This window comes from Cryptomeria japonica, chromosome 10 (genome assembly GCF_030272615.1).
Source record: "Cryptomeria japonica chromosome 10, Sugi_1.0, whole genome shotgun sequence".
Lineage (NCBI taxonomy): Eukaryota > Viridiplantae > Streptophyta > Pinopsida > Cupressales > Cupressaceae > Cryptomeria > Cryptomeria japonica.
In genome coordinates this window covers 34,362,314-34,388,050 of record NC_081414.1, presented here as the reverse complement: position 1 = coordinate 34,388,050, position 25,737 = coordinate 34,362,314, and the positions used below count along the sequence as shown (strand labels likewise).

Here is a 25,737-nt window from a genome sequence, read left to right as displayed (position 1 = left end):
ATAAATATTACCATATATTAAAAGCAAAGATGAAAAACTCTTACTTGGCAATAACTCTTTTGGCCCAAAATTTTTGAAAACTCGGGACTTGGCAAAAAATCAGAAAAAATCGGCAAAAACTCGGCAAATTTATCGAACATTTGAAAATTTATAATTCTTAAAATATTCTTGAAAAACACACATATACACTGAATTTGTAGAACATATTACTGTTTTCCATCATTTATAAATCGAAGTTTGAGTTAAAATACGTATCATATACGAAAAAATAAGTGCAACTTGAATTTGAGTTCAATACATATTATAGAGGATTTGCATTCCTTTAATCTCCTTTCTATAGAATTAAAACTCCTCTACTTCTCATTTTCCATAAAATAAATACTTTGTTCAATAGCTGGCATTGGCATGTGCACACAAAGCCTTTCAAATTTTCAGCTCATCTCATACACATTGATGAACTTTGTCAGCCTTCACAACATAACTTCAGCGTCAAGGACATGGTTCAAGAAGCACGAGACTTCCACATGAAACTACCATATCATGCGAAAACACCATACTGAAGTTTTCCTCACACATACACCCAAAGGATTCGCATTCTTCCCTCGGAGATGCCACATCCCTTGAAGGCATCTATTTTTAACTTGTGGTTAGGTACACAGTTACACTAATTGATTCGCAAATGACGAGGTGCAAGGTTATGCAATCAATTGCATTATAGTAATCAGTAAAAGAATAACTGACAAATCATTGCTGCAGATTTATTTGAGTTTTTCTCCCGATTTTTTTCAATAAATTGCCTAGATTTATTCAAAAAAATCGCCCAAGATTTTTTTACAGATTAAATTGTTGTCATAAATGACTTGCAAAAAATTGGGGGTTAAAAGATTTTTTCATCCGTGATTAAAAGTATAAGGAAATATATATATTATGTCTAGTATTCCTGATTTTAGGGTCTAAATGTGTATATATTTATGATTTTTATATGTTTTTGTACCGGTAAACTGAAATGAACCCAACCCCAATTTTTTTTGGCTGACTCTGGGAACTGAACTGGCAAACCCAAACTCAAACCAGTAACAGGATTAGTAACTTAGTCAAAGGGCAAAATAGAAAAGGAGTCTCCTCCCTAGAAATGATCCTTCCAATAAAAAGAAATTTAAAAGAAGAGGTAATTTGGTCCCATATTAAAAAGAAAATAAATATAAACATTTTTTAGGCCATAAGTTTTGGAAAAAGGATCAGAAAAGCATATAAAAATACCAACATTTGACTGTATGTAAGATTTAACAAAGGAGAATGTATTTGAGCATAACATGCAATAATTGTTTTTAGCTTTTTCCACAGATCCCTTTTGTATTTTAGAGCATGTTATAGGTACAGATACATTTTAGAGCTGTTGCTGTGTTTTTGTTGGCTAGTTATATATGCCAGTTAGAAATCTCTTCATTTAATGGTTTGTGAAGCTATGTTTATTGTAATATACTGCTGCAAGCTTGTTTGTTTTCAGGGATTTATGCCCTTTATCTGAAAATGTAATTATTATTGTATATTATATTATCCACAGTTGCCAAACTTTGGCTTGGCAGACTCCAATTTTAAAAACTTGGAAAAGATTCAGCAACTTAAAAAATAATTAATTTCAAAACTTCCCAACAACTCGTCATTCATGAGTTCCTTTTACAGACTCACTGAGTACTTGCTACAAGTTAAACCGGTGGAAATGCACATGGCAAAAAAGTAAAATTGCAAGTACTCACTGACTTGCAAAGTACTCTCCGAGTTTGCAATCTATGATTTTACCTTTACAGATGTATAAAACATGTCATGGCAATGCTTCTGAAAATAAAAGAAATGATTATGGGAAGAAAGATGTCTAATTCAAGAAATCTAATTTATTACAGGTGAAGTTTAATCTTTCTGATTAACTTGTTAAATGTATTGTATAATTTACAGTAATGATTTGGAATGAATATCTTATCAATAACAACATTTTCTCAGTTGTCATTAATGCCTAACATATCAATTCATTGATAAGTCAAGTTATGATGGAAGTGAATGTTATTTGAAGCACTTGTGATTCTATGATTTTTTTGTCTATCTGGAAAATGATGTTTTTAGTTTTTCAATTTGGCTATTTCTCAACAAAATCACTTTTTCTCTACTCATTTTGATCTGTTCTATTTAGTGAGGAAATGTGCTTGTAATAAATTTTGTTGTCATGTATATTTGATTGTGATGAAGTTTTGAGTTTGAAATTTTATTTTGTTCTTGAATATCCATTTTAATTTGTGAAAAAATCCTTTTTCACTGTTTCTTGTTTGCTTGGTTCAGGACTGGAACAAACTTCATATCACTTTCTAGCTTGGTGAAAGTTTATCTAAGAACCCTTTTTTATTCATTTTTCAGATCGATGGCGCAGTTTGGAATGAATCTGGGGAGAGTGATGACCATATTGTGCCTGATCCCAAAGATGCATGGGAAGGTACATGCATGGTGAAGGGGGAACCCAAGAAGAAGTTTTGTCTTACAGAGAAAAAATCTGTAGGAAATAAAAATGTTTGTCTTACAGAGAAAGGAGATACGTCATCTTCAATTACTGAGGAGCCATCGGCTCAGTTACTGGATATGGATTCGTGGTGTGATCTACACTGTGAAAAGCAATCTGCAACTTACAACCTGATGCATGTCAATGCTGAAATGGCGAATAAATCTGCGGACAGCAAAACCTACAAAGATATTAAGCAAGAGTCAACTGAAAATGACCTGATTATAGGAATTTGTAAGGAGGATCCTATGCTTGAGAATGGAGATTCTATAATTGAGGACAGAGATGATAGCTTAGTGAGTAATTTTTGCCATTTCTCTCTGAGTGATATTTGTCCTCCTGAAGGAGATCTTGAATTTTTTGGAAATGAACATGAAGATGAAGAGAGTTGCACCCTGCTGGATTACGGTTGGGAAAATATTGGGAATTTTGAAGATGTGGACAGACTTCTTAGGTAACTTTTAAGTTTTAACATGTGTAGCTTCTTTCCCCTACAGAAATATTTTATTTATCCTATTATGAATATGTCACATCAAATTTGAGATATATACTGTTTAGTATTTATACATATGTGCATCTATGTGAACCTAGATAAATATAGAGATAGTTTGGTCTTTATGACTTTGTTTAAGGGTGAATCAATCCCTTATGAGTTATCATATCATTCATCTTATGGTTCTAATCACATTTCGCTCATGGATTACTACCATGTAGCTTTGTGATTCATAATTCACTTTCTGTGCTTGATTCAGATCAATTAATCACTAGTGTAATTGTTTCTTAATGTTGTTGAATAAATATTTATGTATTTTTCATCTTGAGTGATGCTTTTTTCAGAAGCTGTGAATCTACATTTGGACATTCAGTGAATAGTGGAGTGGATGAATTAGTGTGGCCCTCGTCTTCCTCTGCTTGCTTTGATAATAGCTTTCAAGGAAATGTTCAACAAGGGCGGGCGTCATCAAGCCCAGAATCAAGAGCACTTAAAGGGAAATCACAACAAAACGAACAAAAAATGGAATTTATGCCTTGTGATTATCCTTCTCTGGCTACATGTCAGATCGATGGTTCAAAGGGCTTGGATTATCAGAAAAACAATAGTATATCAATTACAGACAAGCATTTGAGGCATGAGTCATCAAGAAATATACAGGAATTGCAACAAAATGTAGTTAATGATAACAAATGCTCATGTGAAGAACAGCAGGTATTTGGATGACATACCAAGTAATTTAGGACAAGGAGGCTAGGTTGAATTTAAACGAGCTTTCAAATTTCATTAGTTATAGTCCAGACTACATAGTGACTACTTATCAAGAATAATTTAAAATAATAATAGCTGATTCTATTTATAAAGGGCCAAAATTTGAAGGTTCTTGGTCTCTGAGTGGCATCTTGCTGAGGAAATTTTTTAGTTTTGTTTTTGTGCTTGACAGCAAGTGGGACATACTTGGAGGTCTGAAGGAACAATGATATCTCAAAAAGAGAATGGTGACAATTGTCAGGATATTGACAAGGTAACCCACTTCAGGACTTGCCCCTGCTATTTGCTGTTATTGTATATAATCACATATTTGATAGGATATGGGATGTTTAAGTACTTCATTTCTTCTCTGCTACCCTATTTTCTGAAACATATTAATTTAGTAGAATGGTGATTCAGGGAAGGATAAATATAGCATAGACTTTTTGGGAGAACAAATACAATAGAAAAACCATATCTTGTGAGCATGCAGAAGGGGATCATTTGCTAGGTCAGTTTGCTAGCTTTTGTATGATATTCTAGAATTAGACATTGATTTGGATCTTAGGTGCATCTGGGGTAGTCAAGATTCAGCATTGCATGGTGACTATTTAAGTGATGCTTTTTATGCTCCGGAGAAGACAAAAATTATAAACTTATAGTATTTCAGTGTTCTGCAGCCTTGATCAAGTATATGAAATGTCGCTTATAGTTGAGAAATTTAATTCTTGGACATTACATTAAAAAGTAAAAAGCTAGCTCAACCTGGTAATTTTGTAGGTTAGTACATCTTTTTCTGGCCTTCTTACATGAGAAAAACTTTGCTGATCCTATTGAGGATTAGTTGCAAAGGATAAGTCACTGATGTGATGAAAATGACTTGGTTTATGTTACCTCACTACTGTTATTTACAGGTTAGTTCATACAGAAAACAGGTAATGGGTAACAAGCAACCTGAAAAGAAGCATAAGAAGCATCTATCTGATAAAAAGACTACGCAAAATATGCCATCTGTTATTACCTATTCCTCAGGATTTCAAGTGCAACACAACATTTTTCCCAGGTGGCAGACTTCAGCATCATCAGCAGTTCAAATATTCCCTTCTCCAGTGCATGCATCTCAGAAGAATTTGGTTGAAACTGGTTCCTTAAGACAGTTCTATCCTCAATTTCCATACATTCATGCAGGATATGGATATCCTTTGCATCATGTGCCTGCAATGCCTTATTTATCAAATCTTAGACCTCAAGCAGAGCAAGGTAATCCACTATTTGTTGGTTGCCAAATTCCAACAGATATTTCTAATCAACCACATCAAATAAGTAAGCCGGCTGTGATTCCCTCAAGGCCTTCAAGTATGACACCACAAGAAAAGATTGAGAAGCTGAGATGGCGCCAGCAGATGCAGGCAAGACTTGCTGTTGAACACCAACACCAGGAACTTGATAGTCAGAAAACTTGTACAAACCATTCTCCTGTTCACAAGCAACCACAGAATATTCATTGTCAGCAGGTAGAAGTGAAACCAATGGAAGGTCTTACCAAAGTATTGCAGTCAACAAATACTGATTCAGATTCATTGGCCCCACATGAAAATTCCAGAGCAGTTTCTGAACTTACTTATTCTGATAGCGATGGCTCATTGGAGGCGAATGTACTTCATCAGCTTCAAAATGTCATTGCTAGGGTAATAGTTAAAACAATGAATCTTACTGTATGTTGTCCAATTATATTTAGTTTGGAAAGAATGGCACCATATTTATCTCTATTTAAATTGGAGCACTTGTCTTGCAAATGTTTTTCTTCATGCAGTTAGGTATGAAAAAGCGATTGTGTATTCGGGATTCATTGTATCGTCTTGCTAGAAGTGCCATGCAAAGACGCTTTGTGGGTGATACCAAGAGCAGTGGTGAAAATAGTGAACACATTGAAGCGGTTGGCATATGCACATCTATTGATATCGACCAAACTCAAAGTGATAGGTTTGTTACTCTTACAAAAACTTGGTAGTGTGTGCTCCTATGTGAGTTATGGACAATGAATTTTAAGTTATGCTGAAATAACCATGAGAAACAATCTTCCTACTTTTCTTATGTTACTGTGTCAAGATAGGAATAAGGGAAGTAATATCTGATAACGTGAAGGAAAGCCAAATATGATAATAGTTAGGCTGGTACATATCATTAAAAAATTGAGGAAAGTGTCAGAAATAGGAAAGGTGTTGTAAGTTGAGAAGAGAATGTCCATTTGTCATCTAGCACTATTGTTCAAGCTTATGTTTCATAGGTACAAAATTATCTGTTTGTAGCATCTGGATGCAATTTTGTATTTTGTATTTGTTGACAAATCTTTATCACGAGCATAGCTGTATTTTTAAGATTTCCTGGTATTTCTTTGACAGTCGACTAATTGCCAAAGTTAAGGCATCTAGTGGTGAAATGTTTTTAAACCTTGAAACAATATAGTAACACCCTATACTGCAAGAACATAATTGCAGTACTGAAGAAGGAGTCCTTTGAATATTAATTTCTATAAGAATTCCACAATAGTTCTTTTGCAAGGGATTTGTGAAGAAATGTGGCTTAGCAGACACTGAAAAAAACATGTGTACTGGAAAATAAGTAGAAAAGATATTGATAAGTATGTTCAACATATAACAAGGAATATTAGAGAGAAATTTTGCATTTTTAAATTACGTCAATATGTGATATTCATTTAGGGAAGAATGATAAACAGGATCTAACACTAGAAATAGAGTAGACACATATATTTTTAAGTGACCTATTAATTGACATGCATGCCATACCACTCCAATAGAAAAAGTAACATGACTCTGCTACATCTTTGAAAGGAGTCCCACTCTTGAAGACAACTCCTTGTATTTCCCTTTCCAGTCAGTAACATATCGTAGTTTCATTTTTGAAATATCTTTTTAATCATTATTCAGAAGGCCATCCATGAACATAAATCAATGATAATATGCTTGGAGATGATATGTGTTGCATTCAAGTAATTTAAAAGCATATCTATTCGCATATAGGTGGAATATTTAATTGTGCAGTTAAGTAGTTTTGTACTTTGTTTATTGAATGTTTATAAATATGAAGTTTGTGCATATGCTCGCTTGTGTGTAATTAGAATTCTCTCACTCAGTACTTGTTTACTTTCAACTACCCTTGTACTGATTTATCTTTTAACCTGAAAATTGAATTGCTAGTGGAAAAGGTCACGACTTCAACAAACAAGAAGAAATTGTAATGAAGGTTTTCATGATGGATGCAAGGTTTAATACAAATAGAAATCTATGCCTGAAGATATCTAAAATAAACCCTTTTCATAAATGTTAGTAAATAAACAACATACAACCACCTATCCATGGGGATGGCAATGTAAATTCCATAGGCAAGACATAAAATGGCAGCCATTCGCAAAGGGGATGGACAAAATCGAACTTTGATGGAGCATCTAGAGGAAACCTTGGAAGATTAGTAGTAGAAGGCATCATTATAGATTTAGACGGAAACTTGGAAGTTGCCGTCTCAAAGGAACTCCAAATATGCAAGCACAAGCATAACAAGGTAGAGGCACAAGCATTGGTGTTGGGACTCCAAATATGCCATCAATTTGGAATGAGGAATGTTGAGATCAAAGGTGACTTCATGACCATTATCATCTAGATCCAAAAACAAAAATTGGAGAACTAGAAGGTTAATAATATTCTTCTCCAAGCTTGGCCCTATATTGGTGCTCAAAATTCCTTCACTATTTAGCATGCTTACAAAGAAACTCAATGAGCTGCTGATTGTTTTGTAAAGATGGCAAAGACATGGACATCAGTTAATTATTTATAATGTTAATTCATGGGAAGAATTACATTCATGCATTGATAACAATGGATAACTTTGATGCCACTTCCCACAAGGGGAAAACATAGTAGATATATGAAATATACCCCCTTAATTTTTTCAATTTTTAAACATAACATTTAGCACCCATTAGCATTAGCAAATATTCATCTTGACCACTTATGCAGTTGGAGGGAAGCATAAACAATGAAAGCATTACATGATGGCGGTTTGACCAGCCACTTCCACTGATTTTTAGTGGGAAATTACAAAATATGGAAAGCTTAAAACCCAAAACTTGGCGGTATAACCAGCCACTTCCACTTATTCAGTGGGAATTACAAGATAACTCCAATCAAACTTTGCGGTATAACCAGCCACTTCCACTTTTCAGTGGGGGGTACAAGTAAACTGAAAAGTCTTGAAAATCACAAACTTGGCGGTATAACCAGCCACTTCCGCTTTCTCAGTGGGAAGAAGTTAGCTTCCAAAAATGAGAACAAAAGGTTGTTTAGTACTACTAAACAAGTTATTACATAAGCTAACTTTGAAGGGAAATGATAACTTAAATCAGAAGATCAAAGACCGTGTTACCAGCCCTGAAGCATGAAGAATGATTTCTGATTTTCAAAAAAACCAGCAGCCGTAGGATCACCAAAGTGCTCACAACTCCCTCGTGACACCTCCAAATGAGCTCAAGTAGAATGCAAATGAAGTATGAGAGCTGGGCGACCAAGATAAGACAGGAAACTCGCCACCAAACAGGGTCATAGCAAGGGCATGCATTCCAATGCTGAAAATGCGCTAGGGCGATCATCAACAAGTTCGATTTGAAACCATAAATGAATCTCTCCCCCAAAATCCACCACAGTATGAGCAAATAGGCGCCCAGAGCATATGAGAAATTTGAGCTTGTACCCACAAAAATCAAATAACAATTCCAACCAGGATGAATAGAAATGTACTTCAACTATAGGGTTTGTTTTGCACTAGAAAGAACACACCAATCTTCTTTGAAAACTGTTGGAAATCTCTGTATGAAATTCCTCAGATATCTCGGAGTTGTCTTTCAAACTCGAAACTGTGATAAAGCTAGGGGGGCACGCAACTCTGAAGCCAAGATTCTACAAACATTTCGGCAGCACTTCGTTATCAAATTCCAGCATATGCAAAAGAGCCTCGCAAACTTGCTTTTATAGCTTTTTCACAAGAATCAACCCTCTTCTCCAAGTCATGTGGGATTAAAAGTTTTACTTTATTTTATTTCCCTTTCCATGTGCACCAATAACTTAATAAAAATTATTAATAATTCCCAACTTGGAGGACCACATGAGAACATCTTTTAATAGCAACTTAAAGTCATTGAGCCAAAGCGTGGGGGTCAAAAAGCAACTTGGAATTATAAAATCAATTTAGATAATACCTTCCAAAGATGGATTCCAAGAGAACCGAATGAACCACCCCTCAAACTGGACTGCCAGAAATAGAAACCAAGTGCTGTATTGTACTGCTAAAAATAGTGACTCCAAACATCTTTTAAGCACAATCTGGGTAGCTTTCAAAATTTACCAAAAATAGTAAGTTCAGAAATCTCCTTTGATGGAAATGCATGTCATACCACTCTGAAGCTCTCGAGAATCCTAGAAAAACCCAGAAGGCAAACTTCCAAACTCCTGCAAACACCCCTCTAAAATCCACCTAGAAAGAAATCTCCTATGATGGAAATGCATGTCATACCACTCTAAAGCTCTCGCGAAACCAAAAAAAACCCAGAAGGAAAACTTCCAAACTCCTGCAAACACCCTTCTGAAATCCACTCGGAAGATGGACACCCTAATATAGTCTCTGACTAGCCTACGGGTTTCCAAAATAGGCTAAAGATCCATCTAATAGTCTAGAGCTAAGAAGGGGACATTACAGTTCCCCCTCCCCATGATTGCTTGTCCTCAAGCAATCGCAAGGCCGGATGTTGCAAAATCTGATCATTCTCCCAAATCGCATCCTCAATCGGTAGGTTCTTCCATTTAACCATGTGCTCTTCAAGAGTCCTCAAAGAGCATGCATTGGAGTCAATAATGGCCTCTGGAATCAGAACCAACTGTCCCTCCTCATCCAAAGGAGGTAAATATTATGAAGCTACCACATTGTGCCCAAGTGCCTTGAGGCGTGACACATGAAAAACATTGTGTACCTTATTGTTCTCAGGTAACTCCAACTCATAAGCTACTTCCCCAACCCTCCTGGTGACTTTGAATGGTCCATAAAAACGGGCTTGGGCTTCTCTACTCCACTCTTCTTGAGAGTGGACTGTCGGTAAGGCTGCAACCTCAAGTAGGCCATATCTCCAACCTCAAAAGAACACTCTACTCGCTACCGATCAACATACATCTTTTGCCGATTCTGTGCATGCGGAAGGTTGTTCTTCAATGATCTCAGAATGTCTTGACTTTGCTGCAACATATCCCTCACTTGAAGGGCTCTACTATCTCCACACATCAAATCAACAAAGCTAGGTGCCTCATATCCATACAGGGCTGTGTGAAAGGAGGCATCCTAATTGACATGTGATAGGAAGAGTTGTAGCAATACTCTCCCAAATGAAGCCATCTCATCCAAGCCTTCTGCTACCTTGACACATAATTTCTGAGATAACCTTCTAACCATTTATTCACAACCTCACTTTGTCCATTAGTATGAGGGTGATAATTGGTGCTAGGAGTGAGTACTGTGCCACTCAATCGAAAGATCTCCTGCCAAAAGATGCTTAGGAACTTGCTGTCACTATTAATCACAATGGTTTTTGGCAAACCATGCAATCTAAACACTTCTCTGAAGAAGAGATCAGCAACCCGAGTTGCTGTAAATGAGATGGTAATGGCAAAGAAGTGTGCAAACTTAGTCAATCTGTCCACAACTACGTATATGCAATCTTTCTCTTGAACCCTTTGTAGTGCAATGATGAAATCTATTAAAATGCTTTGTCGTTTTTGATCAGGAATGGGTAAGGGCTGCAGCAAACTAGCTGGGAAAGTGTGTTCATTTTTGTTTTGTTGGCAGACCAAACACTCCTTAATATAGCGAAGGACCTCATTCTTGAGTCCCTTCCATGAAAATCTCTCATGGATCTGCCTATGTCTTAAAATACCCTTGATGACCAGCCAAGGGAAAGTTATGAAATGATTGTAGAACCTTCTTTTTGAATTTAGAATCAGGTACAAGGGAGATTCTACCTTTATAATGTATCAAATCATCAAGCAATCTGTTGTCCTCATTTTTGTCATACAAAAATTTGAGCAACCCCCTTGATTTTTTGTTAAAATTCATCCTTTGAGTCTTTTTGCATGCTTCCCAAGGTTGAAATTTGTTTCAAATCTTGTCTATTTGGGTGTGTGCCTCTTTTTGATCTTCTTTGGTTAGTTTTTAATTGTTTTGATTCTTCTTTTTTGCACCCTTAGTGCAAAATCGGGTTTCAGTGGTCACAGTGCAAGTTGGGGGTTTTTCTAAGCACATTGCAAGTGATATTGATGACTTGTAATCGGGTCTTAGTGGAAAGGGTTTTGTTAAGTGTTTTATGCTTGCATTGATGAAAATATAATCCAATTTCACTTTTGTGCCTTTCTTTATATTTTAAGTCACTTGTTATCGGGTAAATATACCCTGATTACATGTTTGGAACTTTAATTTATTTTGTGACTTGTAATTGTGGGTTTCAAACCCGATACAAGTTTTTAGCACTTGTGGTCGAGTTCATATAGCCTGACCATATGTGGCAGTGCGTTCATCATTTTCTCTTGCAAGTTTGTGAGTTTGTTTCCCTTGGTCATTTTCTACGATTTTTGGGGAGATCAATCAATGCAGAAGTGATTGCATCCAAAGGGGAGTCTCTTTCATATCGCTTATAAGTGTGTGATTGGTTCTTGCAAGTTTTTGAAGTTTTTGTTGTTTCTTCTAAGTCGTTTTTTTTTATTCAATGGTTTCGTCTTTCAGGTATGTTCTTATGATTCCTCTTTTGTTTGATTGATTGCTTTAGGGTTTTCTTTTTGCTTTTTCATTCGTATGTCTTGCTGGATATTTGTTAGCTTATTGCAAGTGTTAAAAGCTTGTAGTCGGGTTTTCAAGACCTGACTACAAGCAACGGATTTTCCTATCATGCCATGATAATGTCCTAAGCGTCCAAGTATACCTCGTGCTATGAGTCTTCCTTTTCATTCGGTGCCAAGTTTGTGTTCTTCCTCTTTGCATCTATCATTAGTCCTATGTTGGCATCATGCTCTTCCCATGCATCCAAGGCATATTGTCATGTAAGCTTTCCTTTGTTACTTGTTCTTTCCTTATTGTAAATGAAATCGGGTCTTATGACTGCGTATTCAAGTTCAAAAATATTCAAACTTACTTGCTGTCGGGTCTCTAAGACCCTACTACAAGTAAATAAGAGGTTGCTTTACCCAAAGTCGTTTCCCATTTGCATATTGTCTGTCCCATTGAAGCTCTTGTCATAAATAATCTCTTGTACTCCATGTGCATTGCAAATGCAAGTGATGTGTTGTCTTCAAAATCGGATTTATTATGTGTTATTGCAAGTCATTTAGATTGCAAATACATGTGTCTTTCACTTGCAGTCGGGTCTCCAAGACCCGACTACAAGTGTGTTTGAAACTTTGACATATTCACTTCAAGTTACCCTCAAAGCAAAATCGGGTCTTGTTCTTACAACTGCAAGTTCAAATATAAAGACTTACTTGCAGTCGGGTCTTGGAGACCTGATTACAAGTAAAGCACATTGCTTTATCCCTCATGCTTACTTGCAATCGGGTCCCCAAAACCCGACCGCAAGTACCAAAGTTGGTTTCTATCCTTTGGCTTGGCAAAATCATACCACTTGCAGTCATTTCCCTCCATTTCAAGAGGCTTTCCACAAGGTCATTTCACATATTATCCATTTGAATCAGGTTTCAAGCTTTCAATTACATGTATGCATCATTATTTGCCTTATAACTTCACTTTCTCACTTGCAGTCGGGTCTTGGAGACCCGATTACAAGTGCGAACTGTGTAAGTTATTCCACTTGCAGTCACCCTCATGAGATTCGATTTGCTTTGCCATCGCTGTCCGAGCTCATCCATAAAGCATCTTTGAGTCAGTCCAAGTTGTTTCATAATGAAATTGCTCCCAAGTTGTGGTATGGGCATTTGTTTTCAAGGCTTGAAGACAATGGAATCCCCAGTTGCTGTTGAAGATGTTCTTACCCTTTTGAATTTTCATCACAGTGTTGCAGATTCTTGTTCGATGTCAGAGGAACTGACATCACCTCCAAACAAGAAGATGACATACAAATACGACAAATACCAGAATGAGATTGCTCCCATTGAAGTAGTCCCTCTCATTGATGAGATTTGAGACATGGAGATCGGACATGTTGACATGTCCAAGTTCTTGGAAAGGACAGAGGGTTCACCTACACATGGGATGCAACTGCTTATGAACAGTCATATTCATTTGGTGTCTTCATTTCCAGTGGCTGCCTTAGAGCCTGAATTTGTTCTCGCATGTGTTGCTCATTTTGATCGAGAAACGAGAACAATTAGCGATGAAGATGGGAATGTTATAATCAGATTAGATCCAGAAACAATTGACAAGATGTTCAAAGTCCCTGCAACTCCTTTATATGCGGACATGTTGATGTGTGTTTTATGCACATAACATTACAGATTAAAATACCAAAGGTAATTTACCCTCTCTTGAACAAAATCACCTCAGATGCTAAGGATAAGATCAACTAAAATGATTCCAAGGTTTCTACATGTCAGGTCTTGACGAGTGGGTAACTCAATGGTCGATGTGAATTGCTGTGTTCACTTGGGGACATACACAAATGTTTGGATTATCTTCTTCGATTATGAAGATGCGGAATGGGTGTACTGACAACTTAAGATTTATCAATATGGCTCTGGATTTACTTCCTACTAAAAAATGTGCAAAAGGAATAGGATTCAAGAAATCTATTTTAGGCCTAGGAATGTAGGAAATGATGAACAGATCTAGTAGAATCAAACTAGGCAAGGTCTCACAAACAGGTATTGACACAAGCTTAGTGCAATCGTCTAAGGTATACTTAAATGTTTTCAGGCTATCACCATCAAACGTTGACACCATCCAAGTTGATGCTTGTCAAGGGACACATAATAGTTGAAGTTAAGCTTACTCAAATTTCCAGTTGACCACACAAGGCGCACTTACCAGCGACAAGAGGTTAGTGGTATGGATTAAGGATTCCACACAAATATATTCAACAAATCTTTCACTCAATCTAACATACATGAAAATAAATTCTAATCTAAAATTCTAATCTAACTTGGAGGAATTGAGAACCATGAATGCAAACACAACACTTGAAGAGCAAAATCACCAACAATTGAACAATGATTATGATTTAAATAGCTGCAGCATATACCAACAATTCTACAAAAACTCTCTCTTACAAATGAGAGACAAGGAGGCATATATAGAGTCTCTTACAAAATGGATGGCCTAGATTGATTCAAGATCTACGGCCAAGATCATGCCAACAAAACCCTAAAGTTGCCCTAATTAGGGTTTACATAAAAAATGGAGCCACCAACATATGGCCCAATCAAAAGATACCTAGTCATCAAATAGGGAATCTTCTAGAAGATTCCTCCTTGCATCTCTTTCTCTCCTAGCATACTCCAAGAATCTAGGCAATACTGACTCTAACTCCTCCATGGAAATGCTAGGCAATGTATCCTGCTATAAATCAATCACGTCTAGTGAATCCGAGCAACCATCCAAAGTGTTCTCCCAATCTGGCATGAGCTTCTGCGAATTGTGAACATGAATCAACAAAGAGACCAAGTCGTCTATTTGACTCTTCTTCAAAGAGTCCAATTGGCAAAAATACATAAACTTCATCTTGTCTCTTAATTAGGCTAAGTGTAAACCACTAGCATCACTAACAACAACACCCAATAACTCCTCAATTGAGGCAAGGATCTTCATCTGAATGTTCTGAATCAATCCCTCCATCTCCATGCAACTCGACTGGTCGTTCTCATAAGTTGATCTCTTCACGGCCAATGAACAATACCAGCCATGGAAATCGTATCTGTCTCCACTGTGCACAATCTTCTTGCTGACCAAGGTGGAATTAGGAATCTTCTTCAAAGCCTGGAGGCGTAGAATAGTCTTCTCCTGAATAGGCTGGAATTCTTCCCAAACTCCCTCCAAATACTGGATTCTAAATACGAGCCCTGTTGTCCGATCATGTGCATGGACAAACTGAGTAAGGAAATCATCTGCCTGCTTTCTTGTACTCTCAATCCACTTTTCCACCTCCAAGAGTGTATCTCTCGCTGCCTCATAGTGTGAATATATTCCATGGTCAACTGCAATAGGGAAAATAAGGGTGGGATTTTCACGCCTTAACCCTGCAATATACTCTCTAAGTCTGATATTCTCTTCTCTGTACCTTTCCTTCTCCGCAATCTCTCTGTCTAACCTTGCATCGATTGCGTTGAGGTTTTCACCAACCTCCTGAAACTCTTGCTCTCTGGATGTACGACCAAGGGCAACTGAAGTGATCTGGAAATCCATAGAAGTAGCATTGTTTGCTGTCACGCTTGCAATAGGAACAACAATCTGTGCAATCCGCATTCCTGTCTCATCTCTAGCTATGTGCGAGAAAATCTCTGCTCTCTTGGGTTCCTTCTCCTTAGCACTCCCAACTAGGTAGTCATCAATGTTATCAATAGGCTGTACCTTTATCATTTTCTTACTTTTCTCCATACTTCTCATCAGCCAATCAGGAATAGCTGCCATCTCCATGCTATCATCAAGACACATTTCTCGATTAAGTCCTCTCAATGTCGAGATAACATCATCATGACCATCAGGATTATTTCTGGTCAAATTGTATATCTCATTTCCCAAACTAACTTCCAAAAGGATAGTAGGGGATCCCGACTGATCATCATTCCCATTTGGAGGTGCAAATGCCGTCATGGCATGTAACTCCTGAATATTTTCTGGTAGTATCACTATGTTGGAACACTGGTGGGTTTCCTTGTTCTGCTCTTTTACTTCAATCACTTTAATTGATGAGACCCTGAGAGGTGGTGAAGGAGTGATAGGTGGAGGAATGATAGTCTTTTGTTTCTTCTTCTTCACCTCAATCTTCTTCCCTCTGGCCCTGACTTCTCTAGGCGTGTTCTTCCTTCTCTTAGGAGCTTGACTCTCTTCGTCTGCATGAATCCTGACATCACTGATAGTCCTCTAATCATCCTCGGAAGTAGACTCTTCCGGCTTCATCCTTTCATAAGTGAAGGGAACACCCATATCAACTAACTTATTCATCTGTATATCTACCCATGCACGGGAGAAACTCAAGACCTCTCTCATCAATACTTTCAGGTCAATCTCTTCTGACTCTGACCAATTAGGCAACAAGATTGCCTTCTTCATTTCACTCTCATACTGTGGATGCGTACGATCTCTGTCATCTAACACGTGATCAGGAATGACGAAAAGTCCACACTTCCTCATGAAATCCACTGACATTTTGGACCACATTCGTCTCTTCACTGCTTGCTCGTCCATCAGGTCGGTCGAATAATCTTCTATGTCTACTTTGTGAATGAACTTCTGTCCCTTGATCCTTCCTACTTATCTGGATCAAATCTTTCTCTTTTCTTATATGTTGCGAATTGATAGAATGCAAGCTCCTCACTCGTAGTGCTGGCGGCTAAGGCAGACTGACAAACCTCTAATGTCTTCCCAACTGAAATAGGGAATGTCATGCCTGTCCTATGCTTCTCTCTTTGAATGGCATCAAACTCCAGAAGCTGTCTCACCACTTCCATCAAGATCATTTTGTCGGTCGGATACCTAGGAAGCCTGTAGGGTTCGGATTGAAACCCATGAATCCTAAGGTACGTGAAAGTGGGAAATTGAATATACCACAATCCATATTTCTCTACTAGCTTTATTGCCTCCTTGGACAATCTTCTGTGGATTCCGCCTTGCAGTATCCGCGTGATGTACATAGTGAATACATCATTCACTCTCTTATAGTCTTCAATTCTATACATGCTCAGCTGGGGGTAGCATTCATGACTCCTGAATTGTCCTTGCCCATTCTCGACTTCACCTTTGCATATCAATCCTCTGTATGAAACAAACTGTGCAAGCAGGTATACCAGGTAGGAAGTTATGGCGAATGACTTGGACCGCTCTACATTCCTCAGCTAAAAGTCCAGATTGTCACTTATAATCTTAGATCAATTTATCAATGTCCCTCTAAGACAATCCTGGATGAAATAGAACATCCATCCATCAAATATTGCTCCCTGCGGCATCCCCATCACTCTGTTGAGTAGGAATATTAAGTCGCTATACTCCTCTTTGCACATGACTGTCTTGGGAGCCTTGGAATGATGAGACCTAGGCTCAATCATCCACTCTTTGTTTATCATATTCTTCCAAGCACCCATCTTCTTCGTGTATCTTTTTGTATATTCATCCTTGGTCGCATCCTTCATATCTATTCCGCGTGGATTTCCGAACACCTCAGCAATAGCATCCTCAACAAGGTAGGTAATAACAACGCCCTTAGGAGTTTTGATCATTAGCGTGAGAGGATCATAACATCGTGCACACTCCAGGATAAGTTCACTGCACTGTATGGATTGTGGAAATCTAACGGCACGAAAAATACCACTCTTCATAATGTTCGCATATGCTGGGGAAGGAACCTGATTTCCTACTCCGAACATCCGTTGTCGCATCTGGTAAAGGTGTAGGAAATGCATGTTTGTATCTGTGATCTCCCTCCATCTGGATTAAATCTTGAGCTCTGGATAGAATCTAGTCCCCAGCACCTTCAGTAGTTCTTTCCTTTCCTTAAATCTGAACTTCGACATCGCACCTATACGAAGCTTGAAGTTAGACTCAGGAAAATAAATAATGTTCTTGATAAAATTCCTGACTTTCTAAAGATTTTGGCTAATTAGAGCATGAAGTCAGGAAAACAGTCCATACTTTTGGTAGATTTTGACAATTAGATTCAAAATGTGACAACGCTAGGGCATGGAAACCCTCTATGAAATTCATTAATACCTCCTTATACTTAGAAATTATGCAAATTAAAGTGCAAAGGAGTATACCGGATCAACGATGACTAAGGAAAGGTGTGAAAGGTTGTATTTTCACACAAGGTATGTCTGAGGACACCTTCCGCAATCAACAATGGAGGTCAACAAAATCTGAAGACAACTTGAAAATTAAATTTTTAAAACATGTTGCAATCCTTCAAAAATATGCACAAACTTGATAAAAAATCAGTCTTGATGATGAAAATAATCAATCTTGGAAACATGAGTATGGCTGGTAAAAGATAAATTTCTGAGGACAAGTAGCCAATAACACAGTTGCAGACCTTGAGACAGCCTTCTAATGGTTTGAAAATATCCCAAAATGCCTCCAAAATGTCTCCAAATGCAAATCGCTAAAGTTGCAGCTGGCTGGGCAATAAAAATTAAGTCTGAAAAATGAATGCGCAGCCAACAATAGAGGTCAAAACCTGAAGCAAACTCAGATCTGAAGCAAATGACAGCAATTAGGGGGGCAAAGGTGGCATCAAATATGCATGGAATCCACCAAAGTATGCTCCAAACAAAAATTGAACTTTTCCAGCCATGGCGCCATTTCCAAATCTGAAAAAAATGTCTTCAATGCATACTTCAATCTGCCAACAATGGTCTGAAAATGGTCTGAGAACAGCAAGCAATAATGGTAGACAAAATCGCCAAAGCCTCAAACACCAAAACTCGTCAATTTCCACCAAAAATCGCCAAACTTGGGAAAAATCGAAAATCTGGAAATTATCTTCAATGGCAGCAATGGAAAGGATAGCCAAGTTGGGAAAAAAAATGGAGAAGAAAGGAATCCTCAATCCAACACTTCACTTCAACACTTCGCCAAAATTCGCCAATAATAGAGAAAAATTGCCTTTCATGGAGACACCTGGTAGATTTAATAATAAAATATTGCTGGAGACTCCTCTTTTATACTTGCTTTTGCGTCTCACTTTCACCACACAAGCAATGTGGGATAAAACACTTGCTTATATACTTGTTTGGTAAAACCAATTTGCTTTTAGAAGGGTAAAAACATTAAATGCTTATTGCAAGTTATTTAATTTTTGTTTTTAAAATTTTAAATAATCTTTTAATCATCATTTAAAAACAATTAAATGGGGCTCACTTATTAAATATTTCAATTTTAAGTCAAAATTGAGTCTCTAGGGGAAAATCGACTTCGGTAGGGATTAAAACATCCCATTAAAATCACTTAAAACGCCAAAATATTCCCCACAAGGAAAAATCGATGGGAATATGGATAAAAATCCATGCAAAAAACTCATCAAAATGCATATAAAACAAGCTAGGGGAAAATCGATGGGGGCATGGAGAAGGAATCCACACTCCATTTGCAAAAAATACTCCCTGGTGGAATTTCGACCTCAGTTTGGATGAAAATCTGGACTTAAAACTCATCAAAATGCTCTCAGTGAAAAATCGACTTGGGTATGGACTGAGAGTCTGCACAAAAATGCGCACCAACTTGTCACAAAACAACCTGGTGGAAAATCGAGGGCAGTCTGGAAAGATCTTGACACTTAGCCAAATTTTAATGCTTCCAGGAGAAAAACGACCCAGGCATGGATAAACAGTGGTGGAAAATCATAGCCAGTATGGATTTCAGGGGAAACCCATGTGTAGTGTGGATTTTGAGTCGGGGAAAAGGGTGGGTAGTTTGGAATGTGAGGGGAAAAGCACCTCTAGCATGGAATTTGACCTTCTAATCCTTGGAATATGGATTTCCCTTAGGAATTTGACATTTTAACCACTCAAAATCACTTAGAAACTTCAAAATTAGATTGGACTTAGGCAAATTTTTTTAATAATTGAGCGAAACACTTGGAAATTTGTCAGGATAAAGTGCGAAATCAACTTAAATAATACCTTAGGAGCGAGAAAACAACTCCAAAAGGTGTGGGGATACCTTGGCACTTTAAAATCACCGACGCGCATGTTAAAAAACACGTTAACGCTCAAAAGGTCAACACTTAGACAAAATTTAGGATCATTAAAATTCCAACATTTGCAACTTGATCCTATAACCTCAAAAACCTTAAACGACACTAGGCATGATCAAAAACTCCAAGACTTGGGCACAGGAAACACAAAATTGCCCACTAAGCAGCCAAAACCCTAACCTAACAACACAGAAAGCAGGAAAAGAGGGGGTCCCCGTTAGCAATGGGGCGATGTGTGAAAAGGTCACAACAGGTGCGAGTTCTATCTGGGTTTGACCATACACATAGTTTGATAGAAGAACTCTATTGGAAGGCTCAAATTGAAGAGAGACGGAAGGGAGTTAAGGATGAAGTTGCTCTCCCCAATCTGCAACTCATCAAAGACTTTTTGGAGACATTGAAATTAGAGTGCATACAATTGATCATAGATCGTGGTTATGCCATTGAATTTGCAAAGAAGATCCTTAGTGCTTTCCAAGGAAAAGAGAAAAAAACTTGACGAGCTTACTCTTCAGCTTGAATCAACAAAGGTCATGTTAGAAAATACTCGGTTGTAATGGAGGTAGAAGATCAGTTTGCTGATTTCAAACATTTAAGAGAGCAAGAGGATAGAGAAATGGCCAAGGAGATTAATCAGGTAATGGAGGAGCTTGATTGCATTCAGGTTGAGTATGATCTTGCTCTTTGTCCCCAAAGATCAGAAAGTGATTTCGGAGCAAAAGAATGTTTGGGTGGAACATGACTCTGATAGTAATCAACAGGTTGATAGTCCGTTGTTTGATACAGATGCTGATTGGACATTTGTTAATCCACTTTTTAATTTTGATGTGGGAATTTCTTTTGACTTCAGTGATGAGGGTGGATCACATTGTAGAGTCTGGGATCTAGGTGCAATTTGCAACCATGAGATATTGTTTCAAAATTGGAGCATTGATCACATGCATACTCTTAGGCATCTTTTTTGGAAAAGAATGGATCAGATTTTCAGATTTGGGCTTGCTGATTGGTTGCAGATTAGCCACTTCACTTTATGGTTTGCTCCCATTCAGGGGAGTTGGTGCAATTTCTTTGGTCATGCAAGTAATGGTTTTCAATTGGAGATTGCTTGGAGGTGTTTTCCAACCTTGGACATGAGCAGATGTGTTGTTTTGGACGACGATTTCCTGTGTTGCAGCAGCTGCTCATCTTCTTGGATGCTGATTTTCCTAAAATCAGATGTCAAGACAATCATTTTAGACTTGGTGGGCTACTAGTGTACTCTTTTTCAGACTTTACAGTCTCCTCAGCGTGTCCAGATTCAATGTACTTGACTCATTGGAGATGGCACAAACTTCGATATACCTACTCCGGTTATCCATTGGTCGAATATTCCAGAGAAGACATGTGTCCAAATAATGCAATTATTTCATTGGCTAGAATTGAGTTGTTGTAACAAACCCTAATTAGGGTTTTCATTGTAAAATCTCGGCCATTGATCTCAAGTTGATCTAAGCCATTGAATTGTATTGAGGGCACTATATAAGCCCTGGCTCCTCATTTGTAAAGGCTAATGGTTAGCTAATAGACAATAGGGAGAAAATAGTTGATAGTCGGTGAATAAGTAGTAGAATAGCAAATAGAATAACAATTAGAGTAGACTAGGAAGAGAAGACAAGACATTGTTGCCTTAATTGTAAAGACTTCTTTTTCATTGAAGATATGGTGAAATATGTCGTTTCGTTGCAATATGCATGGTCTCTTGTTGAATCTTCATTTCAGATGATAGATAATTAAATTGAATGAAAGAAGTTGTTGAATGCACCTATGTGGAATCCGTCTAATCCATACCACTAGCCTCTTACTGATTGTAAGTGCGCCCTGCATGGTCAACTGGCATAAAATGAGCTTAATCTCAAGTCGTTACACGTCTATTGTTCATGCATTAACTTGAATGATGATCAGTATCTGATGGTGTCCGATTTGAATATATTTGAAGCATCCCCTAGAAGATCACACTGAGTTGGTGTTGAATTGTTCAACTTGATGGTGAGACCCAGCCCAGTAGGACTCCACCTAGTCGTTCATCCATCTTCTCGCATTCTAGGTAGTAATAGTAGACTTCCTGAACCCTACATCTTTTGCCATTTGTTTGTCTTCCAGTTAGTTAATAGGACCTATGATTCCAGCAAATCAGACGTTTAGGTCGTCAAGTGTAAGTCCCCTTGTGATTCCAGCAAAATCACATCATACCACAAAGAGCTTATCCACGAGTAGAGAACCTACATACAAGAACCTTGGAGTTGCCTTGACTGATCCTTCGGTGAGATCTTCAGCAGTCGGGAAACTTTGCTTAAGAGAGGATAAGGTACCTTTAGGTATTTTATTTTGTGTTCGCATGTGCATGAAAAACACATCAATAAAACTGTAAGAGTTTTCAGAAATCTCCATGGTTGTATCAGAGTACTTCAATTGAGGCGTAGTAGATTCATGTGCAGATATGAGTATGATTTTGATGAGCTCTTGCAAATGACTGCTTTCCTCTTTGCAAGGAGATTTGGAGATGTCACATTGACAGTCGTGGCTCTGTTAGATACCATATGGAGATGTGTTGTGGAGTTTGATCGTGAGTTGAGTAGACCTTATTTTCTATTGCCCAAGCTTGTGACAGACAGTGACACTGTCGATGTTAATTACTTAGAGCCTTATGGGCACGAGATGCTGCATGATATTGATTTCAGTTCTTCAGGGATTTTCAGTTTGAGTATCATGGATGGTAACATTTTGGAGTTACAAGGGAGGTTAGTGCAGTTTTGGCGTGATGTTTTCACTGATGTGATCAAAGTGGCGTAGCGTCGGCATGGTGGGTTCTTCTTGAGACGGATATGGGACCTTGGGCTCGTAATTGCTTGGGTGTGGATCAGTTTGAAATTTTCTAGAGTGGTGGTGGCATTGGTTGAGGACAAGCAATTTTGGGAAGGGCAGATTGTAATGTCCCCTTCTCAGTGATGTGCATTCAGTGGTCCATTGGCCTATTCCGGAGACCCGTAGGCTATTTGGAAAGGAGAATTAGGGTTTCCAACTTTTGTGGAGTTTTGCACAAGCTTTTTAGGTTTTGTCAGAAGGGAATTCTTCAGTTCTGCTTATGGTTTCCTTTTGGGTTTTCCATGAACTCCAAGGTGGCATAACATGCATTTGATTCTATGGTGAAGTCAGAACTTCCTATTTTTAGTAAGAGTGGGTTTGGCTGTTTGGATGATGCAGTTCTACTGAACTATCCAAGCTCTTTTTTTGGGTGCGAAGATAATGTTTTTCGGAGCAGTATTTCTTGACTTACTATTTTTAGTAAGTGGCTGTGTTGAGCATTTCTATTTTTAGCAGTCTCGAACAAGGTCCTGACTCAGCACAGTTCGGTGGTCTTCATTGCACAACTTTTGTAATGTCCCCCTCCTTGTGATGTTGCATTCAATGCTCCATTGGCCTATTCCGTAGACCCGTAGGCTATGTGGAAAGGTGAATTAAGGGTTTCCATGTTCTTTGGAGTTCCGACCGAGCTTGTCAGGGGTGGAATGTGAACTTACTATTTTTAGTAAGTGAGGGTTTCGCCGTTGGGATGGTGCAGAGTTGCTAAGCTCACCAAGCTCTTTCTCTGGTTGCGAAGATCACGATTTTCAGAGCATTATTTTATGACTTACTATTTTTAGTAAGTGGCAGTTTAGGCATTCAATTTTTGGCAGTCCTAGACTTGGACTTGATCCAGCACAATTCAGTGATCCTCATTGCTCAGCCTCATCCGGATTTTGTTGATAATCAGTATTGGAGCTATAGGCGATTTAATTAAATATTATTCCTTATCCTAAGGTTATTATTTAATTATTTTATTACTGATAGATGTTATGGGGAATTGTGCAAAATATGATATTTTTCCTAAGTCATGCCTGGGCGAATTATTTGAAGATTAAAAGGAGACTTTATTTTTTATACTTCAAAGTTTAATTATGCCAAAATCGTGGTCCTCTCTCCTAGGCGCGATTTTTGACCTAGGAAATGGGCGCCATTTTTGGGTCCACCACATGAAATGAAATGTAGTTTGAATGAGGAGAATTTGGAGGCAATTTCATTTGAATTCGAGACTTGAAAAACTATATAAATAGGTGTTTGGCTCCTCATTTGTTTATCCAGAGAAAATAGTTCGTTATGCTGTTGGAATGACTCGTGACTTCTTCGAGGGTGAATACCTCCTAGATCCTTCCTTCCGGTTTCGAGTGTGAGACATCACTCCTAGCTGTGGTTCGAAGTTGTGACTTGTTTGATGATTTTTGGGTGTGTTGGTGAAGAGTTGTGTGCTGTTGCGTTTTTTTGGTGTTACTGGTGTGTGTTGGCTGGAAGTGTATTTTGCTCGTAGCTATCTGCATGTTGGGTGCATCTCTTCTGGGTGAGGGCTTGTTGGAAGCGTATCAGAGAGGCAATAATTCTCCTACATTGGTGTGGCATTTGGAGAACTCTCCAATTTACAGTTGCAAATCGAAATATTCAGCTATAACGCCATTTCTAGAATTGCCTCAGGTTGCGTGCATAATTGTTGTTGCTCTCCAGTTGCAGTTTCAAGGTATTGATTTGATTGTTTATGTTATACGCTTCATTTGTATTTGGTTTGGCATGATTCCATTCAGTTTTGAGAGAGTTACAAGCATTTTAGTGGTTTTTGGGATGGTTGGTTCTGCATTTTCATTGTCTCTGATTTCAGAACAGCAAGTAGTGTTGTGGTGAGAATGTGTTATTGAATTCTTGAGATATGTACTTAATTCTATCTTCTCTCACATCTCTATCTTTGTAAGAATTGCTTCAGTAGTACTGACCAATTCATTTGGTGTTGCATTTCCTGCTGAACAAGTGGAAGAGGATGGCTTAGCCGCCCGTATGTCTTGTAATTCAGCTTTGTTCTCCCACTGAGCAAGTGGTTGAGTGATATTGTCCTCCCGCTGAAATATGCGGTTGAGTGATAGTTTTATGTTAAAGTCCTCTCGCTGCATAAGCGGTAGAGTGATTTGGTTCTGTTATGCTCTTGTTACCTTGGCTGGTTTACCGCCAAGTTCTTGTTCTTCATCCCGCTAAAAAGTGGAAGGGGCTGGCTTGCCGTCGAGTATTATATTTGCATTGTAATTTCCAGCGGATTAGTGAGCTAACGAACCCCTTATCACCGTATGCTCTCACCTTCCTACATTGGGCTCTTGGTGATCAGAAAGTGGAAGGGTTATTTTCAATAGTATTGGGATTATATTTCCTAACTTTAATGGGTTGTTGATGTGTTTTTTATGCACATAACAATACAAAATAAATTACCAAGATAATTTACCCTCTCTTGAACAAAATCACCTCAGATGCTAAGAATGAGATCAACTAAAATGGTTCCAAGGTTTCTACATGTCAGGTCTTGACGAGTGGGTAATTTCAGCGGTTGATGTGAATTGCTGTGTTCACTTGGGGACTTACGCAAATGTTTGGATTATCATGAATGATGCGGAATAGGTGTGCTGACAACTTAAGATTTATCAATATTGCTCTGTATTTACTTCTTACTAAAAAAGGGGGAAAAAGAATAGGGTTCAGGAAATCTATTCTAAAACTAGGAATGTAGGAAATGATGAATGGATCTAGTGGAATCAAACCAGGCAAGGTCTCACAATCAGGTATTGACACAAGCTTAGTGCAATCATCTAAGGTATTGCTGTGACGTTTTCACACATCGCCCCATGGCAAATGGGGACCCATGTTTTTTGCTTTTTAGGGTTTGTTTTCTAGGTCTTTTAGGGTTTTGTTAGTTAGCCTTTGCATTTTGAGTGCTGTCGGGGAGATCAATAGGATAGCAAGTCTGGCTTGAGTGATGTCCTGATCCTGAAATTTGGCTAAGTCTGGAATGTCCTGATCCTGAAATTTGACCAAGTCTGGAAACTGAAAAACCTCAAAAAACTAGATTTTGCAATATAACTCCTGGAGGTTTGAAACCACTCTCAA

General features: G+C 38.1%; 1 protein-coding gene across 2 annotated transcripts in view; it reads left to right on the top strand.

The window, feature by feature from the left end:
• LOC131038234 (uncharacterized) overlaps window positions 1-25,737 on the top strand; it is a 92,143-nt gene that overhangs the window by 33,294 nt on the left and 33,112 nt on the right. The window contains exons 3-7 of one of the 2 annotated variants that reach the window (XM_057970608.2): window positions 2,407-2,999; window positions 3,383-3,752; window positions 3,982-4,062; window positions 4,703-5,476; window positions 5,602-5,771. In XM_057970608.2, coding sequence (XP_057826591.2) covers window positions 2,407-2,999; window positions 3,383-3,752; window positions 3,982-4,062; window positions 4,703-5,476; window positions 5,602-5,771 — 1,988 coding nt within the window. Of the gene's footprint in view, window positions 1-2,331; window positions 3,000-3,382; window positions 3,753-3,981; window positions 4,063-4,702; window positions 5,477-5,601; window positions 5,772-25,737 lie in introns of both variants that reach the window. The other variant, XM_057970609.2, reaches the window with a different exon arrangement.